Source organism: Peromyscus californicus, unplaced genomic scaffold (assembly GCF_007827085.1).
Source record: "Peromyscus californicus insignis strain IS unplaced genomic scaffold, ASM782708v3 Scaffold_235__1_contigs__length_27806, whole genome shotgun sequence".
NCBI lineage: Eukaryota > Metazoa > Chordata > Mammalia > Rodentia > Cricetidae > Peromyscus > Peromyscus californicus.
The window spans coordinates 4,047-27,807 of NW_026294531.1; the positions used below are offsets into that span (position 1 = coordinate 4,047).

The window sequence follows — 23,761 nt, forward strand, 5'->3', positions numbered from 1 at the left end:
AATTAACAATAAAAATAAATGGTGTTTTGTTGTCTGGTCTGGTAGACACAGGTGCTGACATTACCATAATTGCACCAGAATTTTGGCATCCAACTTGGCCTCTTCAGGAGGTAAACATTCAACTCTTAGGAATTGGGAAATTATCCAGAGTGAAACAAAGTGTAAGATGGCTTGAATGTATAGGTCCAGAAGGACCGAAAGGAAAATTAAAACCATATATGGCTAACATAGCTATGAACCTGTGGGGTTGAGACTTGTTACAACAATGGAATACTCAGATTAATATGCCTCCAATCTCAGAAACAAATCATAAATTAGTACATGTTTCTGAGAGAAATATTAAAAGATATTATTCTAATGAGTGCTCACCAGCCATCCATGTCATACAAGAACAGGGCACAACAACTGATAATCTTCCAAAAACATCAACAGCTCTACCTTTAAAATGGTCAACAGACAAGCCTGTATGGGTTCAGCAATGGCCTTTAACAACAGAGAAACTCCAGGCTTTACAAGAGCTGGTGGAAGAACAGTTAAATGCTCATCATATTGAAGAATCAACCAGCCCTTGGAATTCTCCTGTATTTGTTATAAAAAAAAATCTGGTAAATGGAGAATGGTAACAGACCTTAGAGCAATTAACAAAGTAATTCAGCCAATGGGCTCTTTACAATATGGAATTCCTTTGCCTACTCTGTTACCAAAAGGATAGCCTCTCATAGTTATTGATTTAAAAGACTGTTTCTTTTCAATACCCTTACAAGAAAAAGACAGAGAAAGATTTGCTTTCACAGTGCCTACTCATAATAATTCTCAACCGGTTAAAAGATTTCAATGGAGGGTTCTCCCACAGGGAATGTTGAATAGCCCAACTTTGTGCCAATATTTTGTAAAACAGCCATTAGAAGTGGTATGTAAAAAAATTCCTAAATCTATAATTTATCATTATATGGATGACATCTTATTAGCTGATTCAAATGCAGATACCTTAGAAAGAATGTTTGAAAAAGTAAAGATAATCTTGCCTAGATGGGGATTACAAATTGCTTCAGAAAAGGTACAAAGAGGAGATTCTATTAATTATTTAGGATATAAAATAGAACTTCAAAAAATTAGACCTCAAAAGGTGCAAATTAGGAGAGATCGACTACAGACTCTTAATGACTTTCAAAGATTATTTGGAGACATTTCTCATCTAAGAACTATTGTTGTCGTAAAAAATGATGAACTGAATAATTTGTTTAAAACCTTAGAAGGTGATAAGGACTTATATAGTCCAAGAGAATTATCACCTGAAGCTGAGAAAGAATTGGCCTTGGTAGAAAAGAAAGTACATGAAGGGCACGTAGATCGTATTGATCCAAAGCTGGATTGCATTTTGGTTATTTTACCTTCTAGGCATTCCCCAACAGGAATATTAATGCAAAGGGAAGATATTATATTGGAATGGATATTTTTACCAAATAAACCAAATAAAAAATTAAACACTTATGTGGAAAAAATCTCTGACTTGATTTGGAAAGGAAAATTGAGACTTCGTCAATTAGCAGGAATAGACCCAGCAGAAATTGTCATACCTTTAACTAAGGAGGACATTGAAAAATTATGGATAGAAAATGAAGCTTGGCAAAAGCTTGTAGTAATTTTTTGGGAGAAATTAACAGCAAATATCCCAAAAGCAATAGAATTGATCTTATAAAGAGAGCTGATTGGATCTTGCCTCGAATTGTGAGGAAAAAACCCATATCTGGAGTTCATACATTTTATACTGATGCCAACAAACAAGGAAAGGCAGGTTACAAATCAGAAAATTTAAGTAAAGTGGTTCAAAGTCCTTATAATTCAGTTCAAAAATCAGAATTGTATGCTATTCTGTTGGTATTAATAGATTTTTCAGAACCTCTCAACATAGTAACTGACTCTCAGTATGCTGAAAGAGTAGTATTACATATTGAGACTGCAGAATTTATCCATGATGCTTCAGAATTAACTTCATTATTTATTCAGTTACAAGATACAATCAGAAAAAGGAGTCATCCTTTATATATAACTCACATCCGATCCCATACTGGTCTGCCAGGCCCTCTAGCACAAGGCAATGATGAGATTGATAAATTATTGATAGGAAATGTGCTAGAGGCCTCAGAATTTCATAAAAAACATCATGTAAATAGTAAAGGTTTAAAAAAGGATTTTTCCATAACCTGGCAACAAGCCAAAGAAATAGTAAAGAAATGTCCTACTTGTTCCTTCTACAATCAAACACCATTACCAGCAGGATGTAACCCAAAGGGTACTCAGAGGAATGAAATCTGGCAGATGGACGTGTTTCACTTTGCAGAATTTGGAAAACTGAAATATGTACACCACACTATCGATACTTATTCAGGATTTCAATGGGCAACTGCTTTGAGTTCTGAAAAAGCTGATTCTGTAATCACTCATTTGCTAGAAGTTATGGCCATTATGGGTATACCTGCACAAATCAAAACTGATAATGCTCCATCATATGTCTCTGAAACATATGAAACAGTTTTTTGCTTATTATAATATAACCATGTTACAGGTATACCACATAATCCTACAGGTCAAGCAGTTATAGAAAGATCAAACAGAACTCTAAAGGATATGCTAAATAAACAAAAAGGAGTAACAAAAACCCCCAGAAATAGACTACATAATGCTCTATTGACTTTGAATTTTCTCAATGCCAATGAGAAAGGAACAACAGCTGCAGAGAGACATTGGATAATAGAAAAAACTACAGAATTAAATCAACCTATATACTTTAAGGATGTGCTGACCTCAGAATGGAAACCAGGATATGTGTTACATTGGGGACGAGGTTTTGCTTTTATTTCTACAGGAGAATATAAGCTGTGGGTACCATCAAAATTGATAAAGGTTTGATTTGAACAAGAGAGACCTCTTAATTAGAGGAGGTGATAGTTCATCAACTATCGTAAACATCCAATTTAAACTAACTTACACCAGTAACACATGCCTTTTCATTTAATCAGATAACTTGTCAAAAAGGAACATCCCCAAAATTAGTCTTGGGGAAAGGTTTTTGTTTTTGTCTTTTAGGAGAATGAAGGTTAAGGAATTTGAAGAACACTGGACAAATGAGACAACTGAAGAAAAGGGACAAATCATCTATCCTAAGAAACAGAGTGAAATGGCGTATGGGTATGTTATCTAAAAAAATTTTATGTCTTCCTAAATGTTTGTTTCTGCTTTTCTTTAAAGATTTAACACTATTTAACTTCTAATAGTCCCAGTTCAATTAAAATTTAAAGCTGACTTTGGAGTTGGAGAATGGCTCTCTCCTTCTTTAAACTCAAGCTTGTTGTTAAAAGGAAAATGCAAACTCCCTGTATCATGCCAGAAGAAAAGAGCCATCTTCTGCTATGGGAGAAAAGCCAAATTAATTCAGGGACTATTCTATTACTAATCTCAACTCTTTGATTCTATTCTGATTCTTTAAAACTTTTCTTAAAGTATGAATTTTATATCAAAATTTACAAGATTAATATATATATAGATAGATATATATACATTTTAAACTTTGTTAAGATATAAATGGTCATATAGAGTACTAACTAATTCTAAAAAGTCGCATATATAGTCTTTGTGTTTGAGTCTCTTATCATTTTTTTGCAGGAAATCACGGTCAGGCCTAACATCAACTGAAGTCTCCAGGAAGAAGATGGGGCCCCACAACAACAACAATTCCACATGGACAATAATAACATCACTAAGCTGACAAACATCATCTACAGATCAGCTTTGAACTACAAAGTGCTCAGAGCAATTTTGAGAGAGCTAGCTGAGATGATCCAGTCTCAAAGACTACTTGAATAAGGATTTGAGATAAACACTGAATTTTGGCATTATACACAGACTGGATAACGAAGGATATATTTACCTTTCCTAGAATTTGTCAATTAACCTAAAGTTTTTCTTTCAGGATAAAGATAGCTTCGCCCATACCCAGCAGGAAGCAATTCCAAGAATACGACCCCCACATTCCCAAAGAGGTGGTGTGGGGCGGTTGGTTTTTTTGGTCTTTTAATGGGTTTTGTGTCTGGGATAATTTTCATTGATTAGGGGGGTTGGTTACAAGTTGTTGTCAAGGGTTAGGAAAAAGGCTAAGCAAAGGAGATTAGATTTAAGGTTCTTATTTAAAAAAAAGAAAGAAAAAAATATAAATACTTTACATTGCATTGGATTGTTTTATATTGTATACAAATTATATATATATTGAAATTGATATTGTTAGAAAGTATTATATGTATATTTCTAATTGTACCGTTCATCTAACAATATAATGCAATTTTCTGATCCTTGAATGTTATTACCAACTATTAGGATATAAAGAAATGAAAGTTAGTAGTTAGACATTATAATAGAACTTGTAGTTATATTAGGTATGTTTTCAAGATTGAGTAGATATATTGTAGATAGATAGGTTATCTTCAAACCCTTCAGAGATCTACAGAATTTGGCATTTAAAATGTTTTAATAACTTAGAAAACTTTTCTTTTTTGTTATGACTATGAGACATGTCGGCTCCTGGCAGTACCAATCTACTTCAGAGAAAATATGGGCATTGAAGAAACTGCATATGGAGTTAACTTTCATTGTGGCAAAAGTTAGCCACTGGACAACAAAGTATCCTTGAATCAACTGCTGACAAAATGGACAGACAGGACATGAAACAAAGGACTACTGATTCTTGCCAAAACAAGTGTGGTTATGGCTTTATCAAAAGGCATCTTCTGAGGCCAGGACAATATGGCACCATCCCTGAAGTGGCCTTCGCAATTTGGAAAAGGTACAGTGCCCTTTTCTTCAAAGGCAGCTGAATAGGCAGTGGGCCGATGACTTCTTATGTGCAATGAAACAGCAGCTGAAACAGTTATTCTTGAAGAGTAACTAAGCTCACGCCTCACAATAGTAAACTGGCATTTGACAGAGGGATGTGGAGAAGAACGGGATGCTGAGATGAATCCATATATACACAGCCAAGAAAGAATGGACAGCTGAATTAAAAAACCATCAACAATTTCCAGAATTTAAAATCCTGAATCATGACATGACACTCATGAATTCATGACAAACATGAATTCAGATGTTTCTGGTACATGGACTGCTCTCACCCAATGTGAGGTTGAACTGTTGACCTTGTGTACATCCTACTTCACAAATGAGTCTGTCAGATATGCTAAGCCTATAGGCTGAAGATGATGCCCCAACACTATGGAGAAACCTCAGGTGACTGTCCAGGCAGCTGGCTGTTTCTGTCAACTCACAAATTTTTTGGAAGTTGCTTACATGCACTTTCTGTTTTTATTTTTGTTAGCTAATATTATTTCCTTCTTGGGTCTCTGAGGGAGTTGAAGATTAGGTAGTTATAGTTAAAGGTTAGTTAGTTATAGTTGAAGATTAATTAGGATAGAAAGTGAATTAGATACATTTTGGACTTAACAAAATAGGATAGATAATGAAATTATTTTCTCTGAATTTGTCAAATACAAATGGACTAGACATTGTTTAGACATTTATTATTTGTATATATTGTATATAGTCATGGTACTTTTGTATATAGTTTGTCTTTTGTTAGTTATAACCTTTTTCTTTTTTTCCCTTTTTATTAAAATAGAAAAGGGGAAATGTGGTGGTATTTTACTTGTACTGAAATGTGATTTTAATTGTATGTTAATAAATAAAGTTGTCTGGGGGTCAGAGCTATTAGAGTCATAGCAAGTGCATGGCGGCGGTGGCGTACGCCTTTAAGGACCTGGAGGGCGGTACATTCAGGCAGTGACGAGGCAGTCACATGTTTGGGTTTACAACCAATGACAAGGCAGAACAGGAAGACTTTAAAGACAGACACACAGGAAGTAGGTCCTTTTCGGAGAGCTCTCTTGGCTGGAGAGGATCCCTGAATCAGGAAGGGTGAGGCTCTTAGCTCTGACCTCTTGGTTTTCTTCTCTGAATTGGCTCTGTGTTTCTTATTTGATAAGACCGTTGGTTACATCTACACTTTTGCTCTGTCTGCTCAGGAAGCATCTTCCATTCAGCTCACCCTTGCTCAAGCCACTGTGAGACATCTCAGCAAGGTTCTTTTGTTCAGTTCCCCCTTGCTCAATCCAACAAGGTTCTTCTGTGAACCAGTGAATGAAGGTTTTCACACCCAAAACACTTTTGAGAAAGAGATTTATTTGGGAATTAGGAGTCCAGGAGAATAGCTGCATCTAGCAGAGTGGAGAGAATAACTCTCCTTTGACCAGACAGGGAAGTTTATATAGGATGTTTTGGGGATGGAGTCAAACTATCATTTTTTGGTTTTTTTTTTTTCTGCCCAGGAATTGGCCAGTTTTGTGGGCTGGGGACAGAGATGGTCCTGATTACAGGGAAAAATTGTTTTTCTTTCACTGGCCTTTCTTGGCTTTTTGACACTTCCTTTAAGGTCAGGGCTCATTTCTTTCACTGACTCTGATTCTAGGGACCAAGAGTGTTATTTTGGAATCAATTTCAGGGTCAGGGCATGTTTCCTTGTTTCGTTTCTCTGGCTCAGGTACATGGCTCAGGTACAAAATACAAGTTGTGTTTCCTTCCCTGTTCCTGGGCCCTAGAGACAGGATTCTACTATCCTGTTCTGTGATTGGTTGGTTTCACAACCCAGTTGGTCAGGGGAAGAGATAGCACTGATTTGAGCCAAACTGTGTTGTTTCTCTTTTGTTTGTTTCTTTGTTTGCTTTTTTTGTGAGTTTTTTTTTTACTGGCCTTATCTGTGTTATCTTTCCCTAGTTCTGGGCTCCAGGATCATTCTGGGATTCTTTCTTTCTTTCTTTCTTTTTTTTTTTTTTTTTTTTTTTTGCTTTTCAAGACAGGGTTTCTCTGTGTAGCTTTTTGCCTTTCCTGGAAGTTGCTTTAGAGACCAGGCTGGACTCAAACTCACAGAGATCCACCTGCCTCTGTCTCCCGAGTGCTGGGATTAAAGGCATGCACCACCACCACCTGGCCATTCTGGGTTTCTTTACCCAGCACCTTTTCCCTACATTTTTGACAAAACAACAATCAATGAAACTACATCATCTACCCTTAGACTTTTGCTCAGGTGACTGACACAGAAGGATCATGAATTCTAATGTATCCATGACTAATTACTGACATTCAAACCAAGCTGGATAACAAACAACATTTCAAGGGAATTTGTGAAAAAGTATCAAAAATAAAACCAAGAACAAAAATCCACCACCCTTTCCCAAAATCCTTACTTGAAAAGTGTGATCACATACTGCCTGAGATTTAAATAAAAATCAAACACTTAGATAATCGCCATCCCATTCTATACATTGAAGCAGATAAATACCTCTTACTACATGAAAGTCAAAAAAGATGAACAAAAACCACAGAAGGAATGAAAGGACCACAAAATAAACTTCACTAATTGAATTTGCCACACATAGCGAATGCTTCAATCTCTATCACTCATGTTGTAAAATAGATGCCACAATGTAGTCTTCACATCAGTCTTTAGTGAATATGGTTAATAACTTACTTACTTCAAAGCTACAAGGAAAAAGATTTAAAACAAGGTTTTTTCCCTTGAAACAGAAAACAATTGTGATGTCAAAAGTCTTACATAAAGTTTACATAAGTAGGGTTTCTTTTGTGTGAGCACCTACATATTTCCTGGTATCGAGATGACATAAAGCACTTTAAAATGTTGACAGGGGCTAAGCGGTGGTGGCACACGCCTTTAATCCCAGCACTCGGGAGGCAGAGGCAGGTGGACCTCTGTGGGTTGGTAGTGAGCCTGGTCTAGGAAATGAGTTCCTGGAAAGGCACAAAACTACACAGTGTAAGGTTGTCTCAAAAATTAAAAAAAAAAAAGAAAGGAATACTGATTAAAGTGTTGACAGGGATAGAGAAATGGCCAAGTCTTTAATACAAATTCATTTCCTGGACCAAGGTCTGGTTTTCGACGAATTCGAGTAATTCCTGCTGTAAGAAGGGCCAATGGTCTAACCTTGGGAACTAGAATGCACATAGATATACCCACTGAAAGACATACAGATATTGCTTAATTAAAATAAAAAATATTAAAACTAACTTTAAATCATGAAAGTTTTTCTATTGTAACTCTGGTACCATGGGTTTTGAGGCACCTAAATGATTACAGAGTTTTTCACTATCATGAATTGTGTTTCATGTTTCAGAAAGAAAGCATGAAGACTTGAAGTTAGAGAAATAAGTCATTTTCAGTCAGTAGTATAATTTGGGAAGATTTAAGAAATGTTACCCTGCTTTAAGAAATCTCTCACTGGGGATTGGCCTGAGAGTTCCCATCTGCATACCATTTCCAATTTATATTCTTCTTCATGCTGCAGGACAAGAATATGAATTCTTAGCCTCTTGCTTTAACTGCCATGTCTGTCATTTGTTTCCATGCCACTTTTATAGGGTTCAAGTATTGCTCTGGAACCAAGGGCTAAATTAAACACTTTCTAAGTTCACTGAGATATGATCCATTATCAAAGCAACAGAAAAGCAATGATACACATCTATGAAATTTTACACCAGAATTTATTATTTTATGTATTTGAAGAGATGTATGAAATCTAAGAGGGTTACCTTATCATTTAAACTTATAGGCCTTTTATCCATATTAGTTGACAGGTGTAAACAAAATAAAGAGGTATTATAATGTTGGAAAAGATTAGTGACACATTTTAGATTTTTTTCCAAAATAATTAATCTTGTGTAATTGAATGTATGTTTGCTAAAGATCATACCAATTTATATATATTCAGATTTCCTTTGGTATGTTTTTTTTCAGATCTTCAAAGTCTAATATTATATTCTAAGGCTTTAAGATACCAATTACACACTAAAAGTTTTATAGTTATAGGGTTGCTGTGTTTTCACTAGGCATTACCACATTGATAATGTTCAAAGGGGTTCTCTCTGGTATGTGTTTTTATATACTTGAAGATGATTGGGGTGTGCAAAGGCTGTACCACACTGTTTAAATTCATAGGGTTTCTCTCAAATATGTGTTCTTCCATGAAACTGAAGAGCAGGGTGCTGAGCAAAGACTTTACCACACTGATTACAATTGTATGGTTTCATTCAAGTATTTGTTCTTTCATGCCTTTGAAGATGTCTGTGATAAGCAAAAGCTTTACAACACTGATTACATACATAGGGTTTCTCTCCAGTATGTGTTCTTTCATGCCTTTGAAGATAACTATGACGAGCAAATGCTTTCCCACACTGATTACATTCCTAGGGTTTCTCTCCAGTATGTGTTCTTTCATGCAATTGAAGAGTACTGTGACGATCAAAAGCTTTCCCACACTGATTACATTCATAGGGTTTCTCTCCAGTATTTGTTCTTTTATGCCTTTGAAGAGTATTGTGATAAGCAAAGGTTTTACACTGATTACATTGATAGAGTTTCTCTCCAGTATGTATTCTTTTATGCCTTTGAAGAGTATTGTGATAAGCAAAGGACTTACAACACTGATTACATTCAGAGGGTTTCTCTCCAGTATGTGTTCTTTCATGGAATTTAAGAGTATTGTGATGAACAAAAGCTTTCCCACACTGATTACATTTATAGGGTTTCTCTCCAGTATGTGTTCTTTCATGCCTTTGAAGATCACTACGACAAGCAAAAGCTTTATTACACTGATGACATTCGTAGGGTTTGACTCCAGTATGTGTTCTTTTATGCACTTGAAGAGCACCATTTTGTGCAAAGGCTTTCCCACACTGATTACATTCATAGGGTTTCTCTCCAGTATGTGTTCTTTCATGCCTTAGAAGATCACTATGATGAGCAAAAGCTTTATCACACTGATGACATTCATAGTGTTTGACTCCAGTATGTGTTCTTTCATGCACGTGAAGAGTACCATTTTGTGCAAAGGCTTTCCCACACTGATTACATTCATAGGTTTTCTCTCCAGTATGTGTTCTTTCATGCAATTGAAGAGTAATGTGAAGAACAAAAGCTTTACCACACTGATTACATTCATATGGTTTCTCTCTTGTATGTGTTCTTTCATGCCCTTGAAGATAACTATGATGAGCAAACGCTTTCCCACACTGATGACATTCATAGGGTTTCTCTCCAATATGTGTTCTTTCATGCAATTGAAGAGTACTGTGACGAGCAAACGCTTTCCCACACTGATTACATTCATAGGGTTTCTCTCCTGTATGTGTTCTTTTATGCCTTTGAAGAGTATTGTGAAAAGCAAAGGATTTACAACACTGATTATATTGATAGTGTTTCTCCCCAGTATGTGTGCTTTTATGCCTTTGAAGAGTATTACGATAAGCAAAGGATTTACAACACTGATTACATTCATAGGGTTTCTTTCCAGTATGTGTTCTTTTATGCCTTTGATGAGCATTATGACGAGCAAAGGCTTTACCACACTGATTACAATCATAGGGTTTCTCTCCAGTATGTGTTCTTTCATGCCCTTGAAGATGATTGTGATAAGCAAAAGATTTACCACACTGATTGCATTCATGGGGTTTCTCTCCAGTATGGGTTCTTTCATGGAATTTAAGAGTACTGTGATGAACAAAAGCTTTACCACACTGATTACATTCGTAGGGTTTCTCTCCAGTATGTGTTCTTTCATGCCTTTTAAGATTACTATGACAAGCAAAAGCTTTACCACACTGATGACATTCACAGGGTTTCTCTACAGTATGTGTTCTTTTATGCATTTGAAGAGCACCATTTTGTGCAAAGTCTTTCCCACACTAATTACATTCATAGGGTTTCTCTCCAGTATGTGTTCTTTCATGCTTTTGAAGATTACTATGACAAGCAAAAGCTTTCCCACACTGATTACATTCATAGGGTTTCTCTCCAGTATGTATTCTTTCGTGTACTTGAAGGTGACTGTGATAAGCAAAAGTTTTACCACACTGATTACATTCAGAGGGTTTCTCTCCAGCATGTGTTCTTTTATGTACTTGAATATGAGTAGGGTATGCAAAGGCTTTACCATATTGATTATATTCATAGCGTTGGTCTCCAGTATGTATTTTTTTATACCTTGGAGGATGACTATGATGTACAAACACTTGACCACATTGAGTGTGTTCAGATGATTTCTCTGTAGTATGACTTCTTTCATGCCTGCAAGGATAATTGAAACATTTAATAGCTTTGCCACATTCATTACATTGTTGAGTCTTTATATCTGCATGAATTAATTTTACAATTTTGTGTGAATATAAAGAGTTATGTTATCTTTAGTTTTTAACATGTTGTGTACATTCATGTTGTTCCCTACATTAAGGATGGCTTTGCATATTTGAACATGCCTGTCATAGTAAAACCCTTTACTACCTGGCCCATATTTATGGCATCATTTCATCATTTTTCTCTGAGATTTTTCAAATATTTGAAGAGAACTGGGAGAATTCAGACATTTACATCACATACTCTACTGATAAACTTTCCTATACTATGCTACATTTTCAAAGTGAACCAGAACAAATAGAAGCATTTACACAGGCCTAGTACTCATAGGTCTTTTCTGTGATGTGTTGTTGATTTAGTCCAAATTAAGCTGGATAACCAATTATTTGTAAATTTAAATGTCATTCAACAAGTTTGCTCAGGGGCTACTACATGTTTTGTAATTGTTCTGAGATTGAGAGATGTACATTACTTCTTTTCATATCCTTATGTTCATATGGCTGGGATCCAAAGTGACATATGATATAACTATTAAAGAAAGAATAACAACAAGAAGGTTTCCACATTTTATTTACTGTTGGACTTTCTTTTCCCCCTCAACATGTAGCATAGGGATTATTATTTCTCTGCAACATCCCCACTTTATTTCTTGACTCTAACCACCTATCTAACTAAATTAGCAAAGACAGAATAACTTTTTGAGTAACAATGCTTTTACTATGGATTGTTTGCTTATCAAAAGGTTCTGTACATATTCTTATCATGCATTCAGTGAGTCTACCTTTTGTAATTTGAATAGTATGAAATTAAAAGGATTGTTATTTGTATAGCATAGCTCTGATGAAGCTATTATTCAAATGATGATTTCTGTTAAGGCATTGATTCCTTGTCTTCCTTCTTAAAAGAATGACTTGCAAACACAATTCACTAACCTGCCATTGAGGTATGTGTGTTTATGAGCATGTAATGATCATCAACACATTTTGAGCTGTGTTTATTTACAATGTTTCATTTCTTTAAAACTTCCAGATAAGCTAAATATATCCAGAGGCCCATTTGTATCAGCTTGTACAAGAAAATTACCTTCCATGCTTTTGAGAACTTTGAAAATGTTCTTCAACTTCAAGATCTTCCCAGTTGTAGCCTAAAATATCAAACAAGGAAATTTATAAAATATTACAGGAAACTGAAAAATTTACATTACTATCTTCAGTGATCCTTAGAACCAAGCCCGTTTTATTCACCTCATTCTCAGTCAGGATTACAGAAGAGCACCGATAACCAAGAAACTGTTGTTCCCTTATTTAAAATGTGAAGAAAAATTTACAGTATTACCTATAGCAGTGAGGTTCATAAAGGTCTCCAGCATCACATCTTTGTAGAGATTCCTCTGTGAAGGATCCATCAATACCCACTCTTCCTGAGTGATGTCGACATGCACATCATTATAGGTCACTGTATTCTAAAATATGCCATACATAAATATGCCATCCATATGTATAAAACAAAAAGCATGATACAACATTGTAAATGTGTGCTTCTTTGACAATATAGTCACATAATTCTTGTGAGTGCTACACATATTCTATAACTCAGACATTACAATGAAACCATCAACTTATTTCACAAAGAAACTGAATAGGAGGTTCACCTTTTTTTTTTCTGAATGTTTTGAACAGGATATCACCTTGCAAGAGAAATGCCTATTAATAGAAATAGAGAGGCAAGCAAACATTTCAACAGTACCCAGCACACATCTGAGAAATTGTATGAACAATTATTAACTACAAGGAAGATTTATAAGCTGGGTATATCGGCTCATGCCTTTAATCCCAGAACTTAGAAGGTAAAGCAGGTATGTGTGCTTCTGAGGTGAAAGTTAGCCTAGTCTATGCTAACTGTATCTGCACTGAATCTTCCATTCAAACAAATAAAACAGAAAAGATGAACTCAGATTTTTTACTGAAGATCCTACAAAGAGTTCCTCATTCACTACAGTTCTGTATTAATCTTCCAGAAAACTGATTTGCTCCAGTTTAAACTACTTTAATAAATCTTAGAAAAAGGAACTGTGCATTTAAAGAGGTACAAATAGAAAGAAGATAACATTAGCAATATCAATGATGATCATAAATAATCAACACAGGGAAGGAGAGATGGCTCAGAAGTTGTGTGCTCTTACTGGTCTTGCATATAGATGGGCTCAATTATAAGTACTTATATGGGGGATGCACACAACTGTTCATTAATCCAAGCTTGTGGATTCTAAAACTCTCTTTGGACTACTGTGAGAACAGGTGAACATGTAGTGTATATCCACGTATATAGACAAAAGACTCATAGTCATTAAAAAAACAGTAAAAAAACACAAAAAGCAAGAAGAATGGAACACAATTGTAATCTAATGATTCAGAAGGCCCAGACACTACATCTAGGAAGAGAATGGTATCTTCTACTGAATTTCAAAATTGAAACTGGGGGGTAAAGCTCAGCAAAACAACATACGCTTGACATGTACAAAAACATATACTCTAGGACGATCACCCAATAATATATATTTAAAAAAACCTGGAATGTTGAACAACCTTTAATCTCAGCAAGTGGGAAGAAGAGTCAGGTGAATCTCTGAGTTGGAATCCAACCTGGTTTACACAGCTACTTTTAGGAGAGTCAGGGCTACTCATTCAAAGCTTTTCTTCAGAAATAAAAATAGGAACAACAAAGTTTTAAAAAAAAATTGGGCTAGCAAAGTGGCTTAGCATTGAGTAACAATTCTATCAATTGTATTTTACATGATTTAGTGATACTATCTATACTCGTGGTGAAGTCATGGCAGCACAAGAAGCAAGCTGGCTCATTCATTTCAACCACAACATAGTAGAAACATAGAAAAGGAAATGGGTTGAGGCTATGGAAATACATATCACAAACCCCAATGAGATATATATCCAGAGAAGTTCCACAAGTACCCCAAAAAAAGTCACCAAGGAGAGACACATGTCCACATTCCTCATCCTATCTGGGAGATTTTCATTCTGTTGACTAGATTCTCACCCAGGTCACTATATACTCAAGGGTCATCCATGAAGAAAATGCATTTAGTCATTTCAATGATTCTCATAGTCTGCAACAACCCCTACACTGTTGAAATGTCCAAAGTCTCTTTTGATACTCAATACAAATTCTTGACTGTGGCATCTTATAAAATCAGAAAACAATTTAAATATTTCCAACATGTGAATGGCACAGAAAACCCATTACCATCCCAAAGGAGGGGAACTAACACACAGTGAGGAAAGATTGGACCAAGGGAAGACTGAAACCCTTCAGGACAACCGTTGAATCTGGTAGCTCTGTGTCAGAAACATGAGGCTTCATTTTCAAAGGGCTTGGATGGCTCTCTCTCCACAACTTCCCATACATCTCTCTCTGGTTACTTCCTTTCCATATATGTAGCTAGCTTTTCATGTAAAATGTCTCATAATTGTTTCAACATCTTATGGTATCAAAATACAACTCAGGCTTCATCCTCATAGTATTATAGAATGAACTCAGTCTTCTCACTGGAGCTCTTACCATACCAAACACAGATGCCTACAACAGACCTGACCTGAAAATGAAGACTAAAAATGCATAATCTTAAATTTTACATCATTTTGGTCTCCAGAACCAGCTCAACAGCAGTGATTTCCCCCAAATTTGGTTTCTCAGTTGTGATGGCCTCTGCAATGCTTGGACAAGAGTTGCAGCAGGCTTTGAATAAAGTTGCTTCCTGGGACTGGTGGTCTATTTGCCTAATCCCTCCATTAACTGAGGGTATATAAGGATGGATTTTTACCCTTGGGGCACCTTGCTAGGCTTCCAATGTAGAGTAAGGGCCTTCTTTTAAAGGGTGATAATCTCCCTGAACATTCCTGACTCTGTTCAGCATTTGACTACCTTCTGCAATTTCATAGTGCTGTTTTTCTCTACAACCCATAGACTGTTCATTTATTTATGATCCACTTCTTGATTGTTTTAAAGTAGTGCTGAATGAATCATAAGTAATAGCTACCCAAGAAAGTCAATATTCCATCTAAAAAATAGCTACCCAAGAAAGTCAATATTCCATCTAAAAAATCAATTTTTTTAAATTCTGCCTTACTCAATCAATTTCTTGAGGGCATGGGAAAATTAGAAAAGTTAAATTCCAAAATATCACATACACGTCCTCTATTTTAATTGCCACTGAAATGCTTTGACCTCAATCACCACTGTTTTCAATACTTTAACAGTATTTTATTCAAAGTACTACAAGAATAACCAATCAAGCTCTAAATGCAGTTTTCTATGTCCATTGCCATCTAAATTTTGATATGTTCAACATTCTCCCAAAGTCATCATTCCCACCACCTTTGAATATTTGGTTTACCACATTCTGTTATAACTTGCTTTTTTTTTTTTTTTGCTCTGATTTAATTCTCTACACAAAAGCTCCTGAGGTAACAAATGAGCTTATTTGGCTCACTCTGGCAGATCACAATCCATCATTGTGGGTGTTTACGATAGGAATTCAATTCAGCAACTAAAGGTAAAAACCATGAGAAAACTTTGTTTCCAGACTTTTTCTCTGACATAGTCATTGTCTCATGACAAGCTTGCTGTCTTATCTAGTGCAAGCCAAATTTCTTAGGGATACTGCATGCTCAGTGGAACAGCCATCACCCGTAAATCATCAATCAATAAAATCTCTCAAAAACTTAGCAACTAGCTACTCTGATGAGGCACATCCTCACCAGATGTTCCCAAAGGTTACTGTGGCTCTGAAATGTTGACATCTGGAAGTAACTAGGACACATAATATAGCTTTTTTCCATAAAATAAAAATAAGTAAAGTTCCATTATTTGCTAGAGAAACAACATATCATAACTAATAAAAAAAAAAACTCACACCACACAGATGGTACCACTGATAAAAGGAGACAGAAAGACAGACCTGCATATATAACATTGTCACTTGAAAAAGAATTATAAGTTTCTAGTGAAAATAAAAATCAGAGAAATCACTGACTACCACTCACCCTGTGCACTCCTGTTCTCGCATCACTAATAATAAGAAATGATTTGGGTGAGGAGACTCTTCCACTAAAACTGGAATCATTCACTTGAAGCCTAATATTTCTATATTGTAGAAAATAGTTTTGGTTACTAATACGATTTCATTCTCCTTTTTTAAGAAAAAGGATGTCTGGTAGAAAATTTAAAAACAATTTTGTTTTCTATGATTAAAGATTAGATGTAAACCTGTATAAGAGGGATGAAATAAATAATTTTAAAACAAATTGAAGACAATAGTTTTTAAAATAATATTTGTATGATGATTCTATGATATACTTCAAGAAACCGAATTTTCTCTAATTGCTTTATAAGTCTTAAGAGCTTTTGCAAAGATGTCTAGACCCATTATATGTGTATATTTGTATGCATGAGAAAGAATATTTTCCATGTGTGTATAGGTAACAGAGCAAAGATCATATCAGATCCCCTGGATGTGGAATAGCAGGTGATTATAAGCTTTCCAACTTGGGTGCTGGTATCTGAACTCCCCCAAGAAGAATAACTGCTGACTGACATTTGCAGCCCACATACTTCCAATAAACTAAAAGTCTTTCATAGATTAATCACAACAGAAGCCTAAGTAAGAAAATAAGTAAATAAATGATCCCTGGGAACCTAATGAATCTGTATTAAGATGTTGGGTATGAGATCAGGAAAACTATCCACAGACCTTACCCACTCTCAGGGTTCAATACTCAGAGTTGCCCTTAGGGCTGAAACAGAATCCCAGCTCCAGCTTCTCCTCTCCATTTTCATGTCTCATGTGGATTTCAAAGACTATCTCCACCTACCCTTCCCTACACTCCTCATATCTGAGTTCCATCACCCAATGGGGCAGACACCCTCTGGTCAATTACTCACCACATCTTCCAGAAGACCAGCTAGGATGTCTGCAGATCTATCACATTGTCTCTTAGCCCACAGCTGATTTTAAAAGTTGCTCCTCTCAGTGGAGTAGAACACCAGAGGCATCTTCCCTTCTTCCTTCTCCATGCCTCCAGTGCATCTGAAGATCATCTCCCCAGCATTCCTCTTCCCCTAGTTTGCAACACCACCAAGCATTTCCCCTTAAACACACAAGCCAAGAAGGCCAGGAAGAAGGCAACAGTCATTTAACAGGCATTCTGAAACTCCAGAGAAAAAACACAAACCCAGGAACAAAATTCCCATGCAAAAAAATGTGAAGTTATAAACTAGCACCTAGACCTATTATCACCTTAAACCTAGATGCCTAGAAGAGGAACATAATTAACAATAGACAGGGCACTATGTCGCCACCAGAATCCAGCTATCCTACCAGAGTCATTCCTAAATACTCAAAAATAGTGGAAATACAAGAGAAAAAAAACCATAAAACCAAATATATGTAGATGATAGAGGCCCTTAAAAATGAATGAATACTTTACATAAATTCATGAAAGCACAAACAGTGAGAGAAAATCAATAAACTCCTCCAAGAAAGCTAGGAAAGCATAAACAAGTGGAGTAAACCGATAAACAACTAAATAAAGCCTAGAAAAAAACAAATCATCAAAGGAAATAAATACAACTGTTTAAGAACTGAAAATGGAAATAAAAACAATTAAAAAAACATAAACTGAGGGAATCCCAGAAATAAAAAAAATTAGGACTACAAACAAGAATTACAGAGGCAAGGTTGACCAATAGAATAGAGAAATGGAAGGGAAAATCTCAGACACTGGGAATAGAATAGAAGAAAGGGATACATCAGTTAAAGAAAATGTTAAATATAAAAATTTCTTGATGCTAAACAACTAAGAAATCTGGGACATTATGCAGAGACCAAACCTATGAATGACAGAAATAGAGGAAAGATTAAAAAAGACAAAAAACAACAACAAAAAAGAAAAACAAGAAACACACTTCAACATCAAGGATGGAGATTACTAAAAGGTGAAGGCTGGGAAAACATATTTAAAGCAACTGGAACTAAGAAGCAGGCTTGTGTAACCATTTTATTATCTACCAAAATAAACTTCAAACAAAAATTAATCTAAAGACATGGGAAGAACACTCATTATTTATCAAAGGAAAATCCACCAATATGACATTTCAATTATTAATATCTATGCCCACAACACAAGGTGATCGACTTTTGTAAAAGAAACACTTACACAAATTAAATGACACATTGACACTTCAAACACAGCTGCTGACTGTAGGACTAATTGAGGCTGGCCTTTCCCTCACCTCCCCACATCACTGCTCACATGGTGCCTCAGTTTGGCACTATACCCCAACACTCCCAGATACCCTTCTCCCTCTCACCTGAGCAGATTTGTTACAGAGACCAGACTGAAAGAACCAAGCAATCAAGTATGTGACATAATTATATCTTTGTTCACTTAACTATTGATTATGATGCAATTGAGAGAAAAAAAACACAAATTTACAGAAGTTTAAGGGGAAGGATGGCATCGATTGGAGGGACGCCTTTAATCCCACCACCTGGGGAAGGAGCCATCTTTATGGGTTTAGACCAGAATAGACCCGAACACTCTGTCTGAGGCTAACCCAAGGCCTAGTTGCTCATATTGTGAAACCCAACAGCTTGGAGGTGTTGGTGAGATTACCCTACAAAACAACTTGCTCAACTGATATCCATTTGGGAGAGGATTCAGAATCCTACATTCTGCTGTCCGAGGAAACAAGATCAGCTGAAGAGTTGACAAATGAGCAAAACAATACCTGAGAACACAAAAGAAGGTGCTGCCCAGCCACTGAACCGGATCTTCAAAATAATAAGCCTACACTACAACAACTGGGAACAGGTAAGCACCCATCTCTGGACTGGCAGATCTGGTCTATAGCCCCCAGACCCTACAATTCAGAGTCCCAGGGACCAGACAGCTACCTTTCCCTGCTCCCCAATTTAAAAAAAAAAAAACCTATGAATCTAACAAGCACTAAAACCATAAGCACACCCTGCACCAACTGGGAACAACTGGTCCCTAAGACAGAACCAAATAACACTGATTGGACTAAGCTGCTCCCAAAGAAACAGAGCCCAACATCACTGATTTAACCAAGAACTCCTAGTGGACCAAGAATAACAATTAGAATAAGAGAGGCATCTTCAGACACTGCCTACACCAAGCAGGGGAAGGGATGAGTAGACACCAGTGCAAAAATACAGGCAAAAACATAAAGACCTATATGACAACATCAGAAACTAGCGATTCTACATCTGCAAGACCTGAACATACCAAGACAGAAGAATTAGAAGAAATCAATCCTAAAAAAGACCTTAAGAAGATAATAGAGGCCTTTAAAGAGGAAATGAAAAACTACCTTAAAGAGGAAATAAAAAGTTCCCTTAAAGAAATGGAAAAAAAAAACAAACAAAAATATGGAAGAAATCAAAGAAAGCCAAGAAAAACTAATTAAACAGATGAAAAAACAATTCAAGAATTAAAATTGAAATTGAGACAATAAAGAAAACACAAACTGAGGGAATACTGGAAATAGAAATCCTGACTAAATGACAGGAACTACAGGAGTAAACATAACCAACAGAATGCAAGAGATGGAACAGGTAGTTTTCTTCTGCTCCAAGAAGCATGGGTGGAAATGTAGTTTTTAATAGACTACTATTACTACAGAGAAAGGCATCCTGGAAATGGAGTCCAAAGCATACTGATGGTATAAAGAGAAAAGAGAAAGTTTCCCTATGACATGAAAGCACAGGACACAGGATACCAGCTAAGGGTGCAGGACACCTGCAGAGATCATGGAGACATCTTGTGAGGACACAGGACACCTACAGAGGGCCTAAGATACCTCCTGAGAGCAAAGGATGCACCTAAAGCAAACCACTAACATTAAATCTAACCCTAACCATAACCCTAATCCAAAATTTGACCACTAACCCTAAATCTAGCCACTAACCATAACCCTAACCTGAAATTTAACCACAAACACCCTCTACCCTAACCCTAAAACCCCCATAATCCTCAACCCTAACCAGGACCCCCTGACCATAACCCCTGACCCTCACACTAACCATAAACCTTAAACTTAACCTAATGCTTTGACTCTACACCCAGGACCATAAGGCTAAAAACCTGTAACCCTAACCTAACTCTAACCCTAAAATCCTGTAACACTAACAATAACTCTAACCGAAATACCCATAACATTTAACCCGAACCCTAACCCTCTGATTCTGAGACCCTGACTCTCACATCAACCTCACACTGCTGAGGTGACAACATCCTGCAGAAGGTCAGGGCCCCTACACCTGAATAGGGCCCTGTACACCTGCTGAAGAAAAGGGGAAACTCTTGAGGACACAGGACACCTGGGAAATGGAGTCCAAATGTTATGGTGCTGTGGAGAAAGGCATTTTGGGAAATGAAGTTCATCACAGTGATAATATAGAGAAAGGCATCCTGGGAAATGAAGTCCACAATGTCATGGTGCTATGGAGAAGGCATTCTGGGAAATGAAGTCCAGAACATCATGGTGTGGTAGAAAAAGGCCTCCTGGGAAAAAAGACCAAACCTAGTGATGCTCTAGAGAAAGGCATCCTGGGAATTGAAGCCCGTATATACTGATGCTCTAGAGGAATGCATCCTGAAAAATGGTGACCAAATGTAGTGATGGTATGTATAGAGAAAGAAATGCTGGGAAATAAAGTCCATATATACTGATGCTATAGAGATAGGCTTCTGGGGAAATGAAGTTCAAATGTAGTGATGCTCTAGAAGAAAGGCATCCTGGGAAAAGCAGTCCAACATATAGTGGTGCTATTGAGAAAGGCATCTTTGGAATTGAAGTTCAGAATGTTGGGATGCTCTAGGGAAAGTCATGCTGGGAAATGAAGTAAATAATATACTGATGCTATAGAGAAAAATCATCCTGGGAAATGAAGTCCTTATGTAGTGATGCTATAGGAGAAATTCCTCCCTGGAAAATAAAGTCCAAATGTACTGAAGCTATAGAGAAAGGCATCCTGGGAAATGAAGCCCAGAATGTACTGATGCCCAAGAAAAAGGCATGCTGGGAAATGAAGTAAGTAATGTACTAAGCGCTACAGAGAAGTCCATCCTGGGAAATGAAGTCTGGAATATAATGATGCAGTAGAGTAAGACATCCTGTGAAATAAAGTCCAAATACACTGATACTGTAAAAAGGCATCCTTGAAAATGAAGTCCAACGTATAGTGCTGTAGAGAAATGCATCTTTGGAAATGAAGACCAGAATGCACAGATGCTATAGAGAAAGGCATCCTGGGAAAGTCAGTCTTATTTTTTTTTCTCTTTTACTTATTTTTTTTCTATTTTCAGCTTGATACTGTACAAATTCTTATCCTAATAGTGAAATGTTCCACTGAGTCTTGCCCAGTGATTGAGTAAAACCAAAACTTATTATAAGCCACAGTCATCCTAGGGTCCCCCCTGCTATGTCACCTCCATGGTTAGTTGTGTTGCTGTCTGATTGTTCTTTACTTTATATCTAGAATACACTTATGAATGAGTTCATACCATGTTTGATTTTCTGGGATTTGGTTACCTCCCTCCGCATGATATTTTCTAAATTTAAATGAAGTCCAAAATATTGTGATGCTGTAAAGAAAGGCATCCAGAGAAATGGAGTCCAGAATGTAACGATGCTCTAGATAAAGGCATCCTGGGAGATGAGTCTGAAATGTAGTGATAATCTAGAGAAATGCATTCTGGGAAATGAAATATAGAATATAATGATCTTCTAGAAAAAGGGATCCTGGAAAATGAAATCCAACAAAGAGGGATACTGTACAGAAAGGCATCCTGGGAAATGAAGTCCAAATGTACTGGTTCTTAAAAAAAGGCATCCTGGGAAAGGAGTCCAGAATGTTCTGATGCTGTAGAGAAGACATTCTGGGAAATGAAGTCCTTATGTAGTGATGCTGTAGAGAATAAAAGCATCCTGAAAAATGGAGTCCTGAATATACTGATGCTATAGAGAAAGGTATTCTGGGAAATGGAGTTTAGAATGTAATGGTGCTCTAGAGAAAGTCATCCTGGTCTGAAAATGAAAGTCCTAGAAATGTATGTACTGATGCTGCAGAGAAAGGGATCCTGGGAAATGGAGTCCAGAATTTAATGATGCTGGAGAGAAAGGCTTCCTGGGAAATGAAGTCCAGAATGTACCGATGCTGTAGAGAAATACATTCTGGGAAATGAAGTCCACATGTAGTGATGTTGTAGAGAAAGTCATCCTGGGAAATGCAATCCCACTTGAAGTGAAGCTGTAGAGATTGACAAGCTGGGAAATGAATTCCAAATGGTGTGATTCTCTAAAGAAAGGAATCTTGGGTATTGAAGTTCAACATGTACTGGTGCTATAGAGAAAGGCATCCTAGGAAATGAAGTCTGAAATGTAGTGATTCTCTAGAGACAGGCATCTTGGGAAATGAAGTCATGAATGGACTCATGAAGTAGAGAAAGGCATCCTGGAAATTGGGGTCCAGTATGTAGTGATGATATAGAGAAAGGCTTTCTGGGAAATAAAGTCTGTCATGGCCTAAAAACCCATAGTCACATCTCACACATACACACACACACACACACACACACACACACACACACACACACACACATCAGATTTTTTAAAGTAAATGTCACTGCTATTACATTATCTGGTGCCTCTATAATTTTCTTTGAAGGCAATACTTCAAGATATGCCAAAAGGATACCTGTTGAGGACATGAAGATGCATGGAACCTTAAATAATATATACATATACACAGTACATCAAGTTCTATTGTAAAATATTCAGTTGATTACTCATTGACTTAAATTATTATATCTCTTCCAGACAAATGAAAATGTTTCTTTGGATACACACATAAGTATTTAATGGTTTTATATACTCTATTAAGTATTTTAACATTAACATTGTTAAAATATTTTGAGAAAATAACAATTGTTGGAAGTAAAACATCTACCCTTTGACTTGTACTCAGGAGACTGACACATAAAGATCATGAATTCATATATATTCATGACTAATAACTGACATTCAAGATGTTCTCCCACATTCATTTCTTAATCTGAGAAACTGGTATGAACAAATGTTTGGTCCTCAGAATAAACTAAACAAATTCACATGCAATAAAAGGAAAAAAAGAGATAGCAATGTATCATTTGCATTTGCAAATAGGATTTACCATTCAATTTCTCCTACTTTGCATTATCTTTCAAGAAAAATATGTTTACAATCTGAAAAAATGGTATTTTATTGATTTAATATTACTACTAATTTTATTTGAGCATCAAGGAGACAGCTGTGGTGAAAATGTCTTTCATGTGCAAGTCTGCAATGTTATGTTGATCAACATATGAAGTTGGACAAAAGTAGACCCCACAAAATAAATCTCACTGCTATTACATTATCTGACATCTCTGGATAATT

At 36.3% G+C, this 23,761-nt stretch overlaps 1 protein-coding gene across 1 annotated transcript; it reads right to left on the bottom strand.

Annotated features, from left to right (window-relative positions):
- Window positions 1-10,114: 10,114 nt before the first annotated feature.
- On the bottom strand, window positions 10,115-12,707 carry LOC128118839 (zinc finger protein 120-like; the record flags this gene model as incomplete). The annotated part of the gene is made up of 4 exons (XM_052751604.1): window positions 10,115-10,255; window positions 10,424-10,675; window positions 12,329-12,389; window positions 12,581-12,707. Coding segments are annotated over 4 exons (581 nt in total), but the record flags the coding sequence as incomplete, so codon positions are not given.
- Between the last annotated feature and the right edge of the window lie 11,054 nt (window positions 12,708-23,761).